This window comes from Nanorana parkeri, unplaced genomic scaffold (genome assembly GCF_000935625.1).
Source record: "Nanorana parkeri isolate BGI_ZX_2015 unplaced genomic scaffold, ASM93562v1 scaffold1561, whole genome shotgun sequence".
Classification (NCBI taxonomy): Eukaryota; Metazoa; Chordata; class Amphibia; order Anura; family Dicroglossidae; genus Nanorana; species Nanorana parkeri.
The window spans coordinates 263,125-272,251 of NW_017307829.1; the positions used below are offsets into that span (position 1 = coordinate 263,125).

General features: G+C 42.0%; 1 protein-coding gene across 1 annotated transcript in view; it reads left to right on the forward strand.

The window, feature by feature from the left end:
• LOC108798791 (cytochrome P450 2K1-like) overlaps nucleotides 1-2,146 on the forward strand; it is a 28,794-nt gene extending 26,648 nt beyond the window's left edge. Inside the window, exon 9 of the mRNA XM_018570574.1 lies at nucleotides 1,942-2,146. Coding sequence (XP_018426076.1) covers nucleotides 1,942-2,120 — 179 coding nt within the window. The 3' untranslated portion in view covers nucleotides 2,121-2,146. The remainder of the gene's footprint in view (nucleotides 1-1,941) is intronic.
• The last annotated feature ends 6,981 nt before the right edge of the window (nucleotides 2,147-9,127 follow it).

Sequence of the window (9,127 nt, forward strand, 5' to 3'; positions counted from 1 at the left end):
TTTCCCCCCCCCCCTCTGGTAATGTGCATCACTAGCATCACCCCCCTCCCTTTCCCCGGTAAGAGTAGAAGCACAAGTGGCTTACCTCCACTAGCAAGGAGACTGAGGAAGATTCTGTTGTCCCTGCTGGAGCAGTCCCTTTGGAATCTGTCTTTTCCTTTCTCCCCTGTCCATGATGTGGGAAAGAGGGACTAGTGCTGCACAGAAAACCCTTTGCTCCAGGCCCACAGCAGCACACCTTAAGCTGCTCACAGCCTCTTCCAAATGGACTGAGAAAGCAGGGAAACACTTCCAGAAAATGCCACCGCCGAAAGTCTGTCACATGTGTTGCCGTGATTTAGGCCCAATACCTCAATGCCAATGATATGTGTTTCCAACTAGATGGATGTAGTCGAAAAGTCGATCGCACTCCAAAATTAATTTCAGTCAATGTTCTTTATTGGCAAAATAATTGTCACATCGTATAGCAACGTTTTGGAATCGTATAGGTCCCTTCTTCAGGCAAACAAAGGGGTCTATTCACTAAGCTGCCATAGGCAGCCGAGTGAATGACCGACCTGAAGTGAAGTGAGCTTCAGGCTGGTACGGCTGATTTCAGTCGTACATCGGCTGAAATCAGCCGTACATCGGATTGCTTCACGTGGCTTCGGGTCGGCCGAACATGCTGAGCGGCATTCGGCTCGGCTGTTCTGCTTGGTCCCTCAGAGGGACCGAGCAGAACAGAAAAAGAGTTTAAAAGGGTTAAAAAAAAGTAAATGGAAGACGATTGTGCGGAGCTAGCAGTGACAGCTAGCTCCGCCCAATAGTTTCCTATTGTCCGGCGGCTCTACTGCTGTAAAAAATAACGGAAAAAAAAAAAACCTCCCGGGTGCTCTGGGAGTCTCCTGCTCCCGGCCGCCCAGGAGAGAAACACTGATGTGTCTTTTTTTTCTTTATTCTGACACGAGCGATGTCAGAATATAAAAAAAAAAAAAAAAGAAATTTTCCCATTGAAAAGCATTGGTACATTACTATTGGCTATTTCAATTTGCAATAGCCAATAGTAAACAATACTAAAGCATTGTACCACCCTCTGCTGATGGACCTGATCGGGAACTGCAGCAGAGGGCAGGTACAATGCTAGTTTACTATTGGCTATTGCAAATTGAAATAGCCAAAAGTAATGTACCAATGCTTTTCAATGGAAATGTTTTTTTTTCTTCTATTCTGACATCGCTCGTGTCAGAATAAAGAAAAAAAGGCACAACTGTGTTTCTCTCCTTGGCGGCCGGGAGCAGGAGACTCCTGGGGCGCCAGGGAGAGTTAGCTGTTTGGAGATCAGTGTCCCTGGTTAGCAGGTAACCAGGGACGCTGATCTCTCTGCAAGTGGCCGAAGCCAGTTGTAAGATCACGGCTGGCTCCGCCCAGCTGTCAGAAGCAGCTTCGGCTTTCAGCACGGCTCAGCCGAGCCGAGGCATATGCGTTCGGCTCGACTGAGCCGCTCAGCCATGTTCGGGACCTGTACGGGCTATAGTGAATAGCCCGTACAGCACCCCTTCGGTTCTAGCCGAAGGATCGGCCAAAGCTACGGCCAGATCCTTCGGCAGCTTCGTGAATAGACCCCAAAGTGTCACTTTTTTACCTGAAGAAGGACCTATATGGTTCCAAAATGTTGCTATACAATGTGACAATTCTTTTGTCAATTAAGAACATTGACTGAAATTCTTATTGGAGTGTGAGTGACTTTTCTACTACGTGATACTGATCTGCAGAGGGATGTGCACCCACCCATTATCTTGCGTTATATCCACTCAGAAGAGCGATGGGATCTACTTGAATTACTTTCCAACTAGATGGTCACACAGAGGTGAAAAGATGTCTGTGCTATACCTATGATAGTAAATATCCAGACTTAAGCATTATTTTAAGACTCATTTCTTCACTTGACTTGTTTTTTCTAAGGTAAGAGAAGTTGTGCTGGAGAGACTTTGGCTAAAATGGAACTGTTCCTCTTCTTTACCACACTGCTGCAAAGTTTCACCTTTCAGGCTCCACCCGGAGCTAGCCTGGACCTCAACCCTGCTGTTGGCTTGGTAACTCCTCCATTGAAGCATGAGATGTGTGCAATTCCTCGCAAATGAAGTGAACTGGCAGTAAATAGAAGATAACTGATCTGATTTGTAATCCCATCTGTATAGGCAGAACTGAACAGGATAAAGAGAGTTATCAAGATGAATAATAACAGCTAAATATTAATAAGTTATTTAGTCATAAATATATTAAAGGAGAACTATGGGGACAGGGCTTTTCCCCATAGTTCTCCTTAGGGTAACGGGAGGACACAAACTAGCGTCCTCCCGTCACCCTGGGCTCAGTACACCGCAAGCTGCAGCTCGCGATATACTGAGACACCGCAGCTGAAGCAGATCCCGACAATTATGTCCGGATCCACCCAGCTGCGTGAGTGACAGCTGGCTCTGCCTATCTAGAGGCAGAGCCAGCTGTACCCGCCCCCTCCCCGTCCGTTCCGCCATTCAGCGCTGGAGGATCGGAGCGGGGAAGGGGGAAATCCAGCCCCTCCCCTGTCACGGCAGAGAGCTGTGACAGGATCGAGAGGTGAGCGAACGCCTGTATGAGTTCGCTCACTTCCCGATCTACTGAGCCGACCTGTGACAGTCTCATTGTCACAGGTTGGCTAGAACTATGAACTATGAAAAGCACTCACCTCATAGTTCTCCTTGAGGCCCCGTTCACACTGAGCGATTTTTGCAGCGATATCGCTCATATTTCCACGCGATATCGCTCTATGTAGCTTCTCCAATCCATTTCAATGGAGCTGTTCACATCTCGTCTCTCAATATCGCTCAATATCGCTTGTAGCTTGTCGCTCCTACATGACCCTTTTTTCAAGCGATTTCGAGTGATATTGCTCCTGATTGCATACAGCCCAATAGGAAAAAGTTGCCACAGGGAGCGCAAAATCGCACGATTTTTATGTCGCTCAGTGTGAATGGGGCCTTAATAAGTCAGTCAGTATATGAACTATATTATACTAGTATAAGACAATAAGCCTTAACCAGGGATCTCAAGTCTCCCTGATGTTCAGGGAGTCTCCCGCTATTAGATAGCGTCTCCGTGACGTCCTTGAGAGAGAGTCATTTTCTCCCTGAAAGGTTTACTCTGAGTAAACCTTTCCGGTAAGACATCAGTGAGTAAAGTTTCAGAGTGAGGCTTGCCTCCTGGAGGAAGGTCATGTGATCTCTAGAGTAGCCTCAGAACGAGGCTTGGCTCATGGAGGAAGGTCATGTGATCTCTAGAGTAGCCTCAGAAGGAAATAAGGTTTTGCAGGTTGGGATGTCTGCTTAACAGACAAGTGTACATTGACTATGAAGCACACTAACCCTCCCTAGCTCTCCTGAACTAAACTATATTTTAAAAAATCCAACCTCAGCTGCCTACTTACTGCAAGAAGACCATGGGATAGCACTCTCGCCTGGTTGCGATGTGGTCATTAGCTGTTCTAATGTTTTCCCCGTGTTTGTGCAGAATCTTCAAATTCCTTTTATACCTCAAATATATCCTGGAAGATTATTTGGCCCCAGAATGTGCAAATGATTATATGAGTATGCAAAGTTTATAATGTCTGAACAGTTTTAAAGTTGATGTAAACCCAATCACCAAAATGTCATATGTTTTAATTGTTGATAAAAATTTCAAAAGTTGTTTTCAGTCTTTCTATATCTGCAGCTTTCCCTAAAATAAACCCTGATCATCCTGCCGAGAAGGTCCTCATTTAGGCACTTCCTGTTATGAGGTGACAACTGGCTACCCTTTGTTCTCCTGCATTGTTCTCCTGCATCTCCTGTCATGCGCACCCATGGTGGAAAATACAAGCAGTGTGGCCATACACATTGTAAAGCAAATTGTTCACTGTTTTCATTAGCAAGAAGCTGATTCAGAGTAATAAAATTAAGCTGGTGCTGGAACAAGTGCACATAAATAAGGGTGGGCAGCGGCTGGAGGAGATCTGCAGCACTCAGATGGAAAAAGAATGGAAAAATGTGAAAATGTTATTTTATTGGCAGTGCTTAAGCAAACAAAATATCTTCCAAGTAGGGTTTAGAGATACTCGAGTTACTCTGCATACTCGGTAAAACGAAGGGCTATATAGATATAAACAATACACTGCCTGGCCAAAATAAAAGTCACCATCTGGATTTAGCTAAGCAAATTGGTCAGAGCCTTCTATTAGATAATAGGTCTAGGTTGAACAACATTATGTCCCCAAAAAATGAGGTCAGTTGCCCACCTGTATATACTGAATGTCAAGGATTTTTCATCAAAGGATTTTTTTCTTCCCTGATGGCACATTGGGCATATTCCAAGATGACAATTCCAGGATTCATCGGGCTCAGATTGTGAAAGAGTGGTTCAGTGAGCGTGAGACATCATTGTCACACATGGATTGGCCACCACAGAGTCCAGACCTTAACCCATTGAGAATTTTTGGGATGTGCTGGAGAAGACTTTACACAGTGCTCCAACTCTCCCATCATCACTATAAGATCTTGGTGGAAAATGAATGCAACTCAGAATGGAAATAAATGTTGTCATATTCCATAAGATTATCAAAACGATGCCAGGGCCAATGCGTGCCGTAATCAAAGCTAAAGGCGGTCCAATGAAATATTAGAGTGTGTGACTTTTTTTTTCAGCCAGGCATTGTATAATTGGTATAGGTGTATAGGTATTGCATTCAGTTTCTGGTGATTAAACCAACTATGAAACATAGCTCAGGGGCTGCCAACAGGTTGGGGTGCCATGCGTTTATAGTAGTCTTGGTGGTAATGAGAGTACTGTATATTTGGTGTTGGTTTAAGCAGCATGAAAATGAGTATTTCAGAATAATTGCATCAGGAACTTTCAGGACATTGTGATATATGATTCACTGATTATGCATTAATGGGACCCTGCCCACCGGCAAACCGGTGCTAATATGTATGTGACCATAAAAATAAACTGTAGATAACGATAACAGCAGAATAATAAATAGTTGTCTTATATGATGGATGATGCAACAGGTTATTTAAGTCAAGGTAGTCCAATGAAATAGTAGAGTGTGACTTTTTTTGGGGCACAGGTTGTGTATATAAATAATAATAATAATAATTAAAAACATAAAAATGAATGATAATATTAGATTATTTTCGCTTTAATAAAGTCAACATTTGCTGAAAGAAAACAACAACTCTACTGTGAAGTGAATCTGGTATGCAATACCGTGCATGCATCCCAGGGTGTGCAAATTGACATTATAAACACAGACTTTCTGTCAAAGCAAGGATATGTAACCCTTCTGAAGGGATAAAGTGAGTTTAACATTAGCAGTAGTTTCTTTGTCTCAGGTTAGAGTACTTGTTTAAGCTGTAACAACCTGGAGAGTTTCGCGTTACTGCAAAACAAATGATTTCACAGGAAATTAATGTAAAGTTAAAGTTTCGATTTTGTATGCAGCAGTTGCTATGCTCTTCTTATTTGTGATTGGTCAATGCTGAATCACCGCCCCATGCACACTCTGTATAACCGTTACCCTGTACTGATACATCTTTGATATTGAGCGGATACCACACACCTTTGTGTCTGTGTTGATTCTCATATCCTGAGCTCGAGAGTGTACCGATTCAGCAGAAGAGAAGTAAAAAGTCTGCTGCAGATTTGACCCCGGGGTTACCACAAAGTAACCCGTCACCTTCCTTCCATCCATAGGTCCGTCCATAGGTCATACAGGCATGAAGCATTGCATTGTGAGATGCCAGGTAGTGGCTTTCACCACCACAATGTCCATGTTCACATAAACACTTTACTCTTGTTGTGTGAAATAATAAAGAGTATATTTTACAAACAATCAGGCTATTGATTTTGGCATTACTAACTGATGAAGAAGGGAACTGCATAGCTTTAAGTAAAGTATTACTGGGAGAAACTAAAATGAAAAATGTGGGGTCAACTTTACTGACAGCCACCCACCCATAAAAAACATGTTTGAAAAGGGGCTGTCAAAATAAAAGCATCATCAAAAGGTGCTTTTCTGTCATGGAATCTGTTTCTGAGTAGAACATGGAAGCTGCCATTGCTGGTTTCCTATTCTGCAAATTATAGTTGTGTGGCTGTTATGCCTAGTAGTGATGAGTGAATGTGCCCTTGGTTCCATTCCTGGGCCATTCATGGAATCCATTTTAAATGATGGAGATTGAACCCTATTGAAGTAACTGGTGGGTAGATCAATTTTTGCTATTTTGAAAGCTGACAGGCAAGGGAATGTCAAACAATCCCTCTTTGCAGTAGCACATTGCGTTTAATAAAATGTCAAAAGAGAGTGCCCCGAAAAACTTCAAAATCACAACCCCACACTCACCCCCTTGTTCTTAATTATTCCCAAATTATTAAAACTATAGACTTCAAATCTGCGTCTGGTAGAAACCGACTAGCTTCAGGACAAGCACTTGTTGGGTAGCAAACTGCAAAATCTCTGCAGTGCGGGCCAAGATCTTTGTGAAAAATGAATGCAACGTTCGATGGAACTAAATGTTGTGACATTCTATAAGCTTATATCGAAATGATGGCATGGCAAATGTGTGCTGTAATCAAAGCTAAAGATGGTCCACCAATTTTTAGAGTGTGTGACTTTTTTGGGGGCCAGGCAGTGTATAATTGGTATAGGTATATAGGTATTGCATTCAGTTTCTAGCGAATAAACCAACAATGCTGCATAGCTTAGGGGCTGCAAACAGGTTGGCGTGCCATGCATTTATGGGAGTCATGGTGGTAATGAGAGTACTGTATATGTGCTGTTGGTTTAAGCAACATAGTTACATAGTATTTAAGGTTGAATAAAGACACACGTCCATCAAGTTCAACCTTTGTGTGTCTGTGTGTGTGTTGTGCATGCATGCATGTGTGTATATGAGTCCCTGTGTGGTCTTAGTTTTTAAAGGAGAACTATGAGGTGAGTGAAAATCACTCATCCTCATAGTTCGAACTGACGTGCAACAATGAAACTGTCACACATCTGCTCAATAGATCGGGAAGTGAGCGAACACATACCGTCGCTCGCTCACTTCTCGATCCTATCCCTGCAGAGAGAGGTGACTGTCTGTCACGGCTCCGATCCTCCAGCGCTGACTGGATGGATCTCGACAGCATTGTCGGGATCCGTCCCGGCTTTGGCGGTCTGAGTATACCATGAGCTGTGGCTCGTGGTATACTGAGCTTTGGGTCACGGGAGGATGCTAGTTTTTGTCCTCCCATAAAAGAGAACTACGACCTCTGAGTATTTCAGGATAATTGCATCAGGAACTTTAATGACATTGTGATATACAAAAAAAAGCCACTAATAATAAGAACAAAGAAAACATCAGCACCGGGGTCAATTTCCCAAAGAGCTTTCCCTATTGTTTCCTTACAGCAGCTTCCAACACAATGATACTATGGATTTGCTCTGTGCCCCCCCCCCCTTTATAATGAGGGGGCTGACTTATCCAAAAGCCCCCTTACTGACCATTCTCAGCCTGCTGGCAATAGCTCAAAGGTTATGTGGTGAGTTATGGTTTTATTTGTTTTGTTTTTTTTTTTATCCAAAATCCCTTTATTACAAGAGTGCTACACTGTGGCACAAAATGTATACAACTTGGAATCCCCTATTCCGATATATATATTTTTGTTTACTTTTTATTTATTCAAACATAAATACACATCAAGATTATTTAGTTACAACCATACATAGTAATATGAATACAAAGGGAGATTTTTCAAATTAAAAAAAAAATAATTAAACTTCTGCTGGACACAAACATTTTCTAGGATGGAAAATCTCAAACCCGTAGGATTCGCTTTGAAGCAGTAGAAGTAAACCCGAGCGTGGTAGCAGTGAACCCAAACCGCATCCCTAACCATGGCTACAGTTTTCCTATTGAGTGTCAAAATTTTCTACAGCAGATATACAAATTTGAAAATGTTTTCGCCCTTCACAGCACAATTCATTTACCGTGAATATATGACAAAAGGTGTTTTTACATATCTTTATACTATTGTCTGGTCAGACAAGTTCTTTTCATGTCACTGTAAACTGAGTCTGGCTGTTCAGCGTATGTGTGGGCCTGGCCTCCGTGGAATGAAGGCTGCACTAGCACTTCAAGTCTTACAAGTGCATTGTCAAGTGCAGAAGTTTGTTAGTAGACCAGGACTGGACTGTTTTCCTAATAGTAAAGGTAAGACGCCAACCAATATCATGAAATATTATATGCATGGTGTTAAAATCATTGTGTGAGCTCTATTATAAATGCACAGCTCTGGGTAGAATTACTTTAATGTTCTATATTATTTATCATAGATGCATACTTCGTCAGCCATTTGCAATATTTACAATCTAAGATGATAGGACTGGGTCCGTCATGATTTTAGGCTTCAAGTGGCACTATGGGCAAAATAAAAATTGACATACTGTATATGATGCAATCTGTCACTACCATTAGGACAGAAGTGTTTGTTTTCTGAATTTTGGTTTGGAAAACAGATTTAAACCACATGAATAAAAGCTGACCATTGTAAGCATCTCCGGTGTAATATGTGTCCCAACTTTCTCTGGACAGCTTGATCTGCATGTAGATGTGGAGAAAAACATAATTTAAGGCATGTGAAATAAAAATGGAATTCATATACTGCATACTATCATTAATGGTATTATCTGTATACAGCTACCATGATACAATATCTGTCCCTATAGAGGGCCTTTAAAATCCTCATTTGCAGCAAGCCTGATGTTCCTCTAGAATAATCAATAGTAAAGTCCTATTAAAAAATAGGAAATCCGCATGTACTTTAAATGGCAATGAATGTGATCCCATCTATAAAATGTGCAGGTGGGGAACTTGTTCATAGCCACGTGTCTCTGATGTTTAATGGTAGAACTGGAAGTATTTAAAGTGACACTAAACTCAGGATTTAAATCTTATAAAAACATTAAAATACCTTAACTATTAATAAAAATGTATCTTATTAGTCTATCACTCGGCTTTAGATCCCTCAAATCATCCCTGAATTGGTGCTGACACTGTCCTTCCTTCTGGAGGGGGGCTACTTTTGTTCCCCA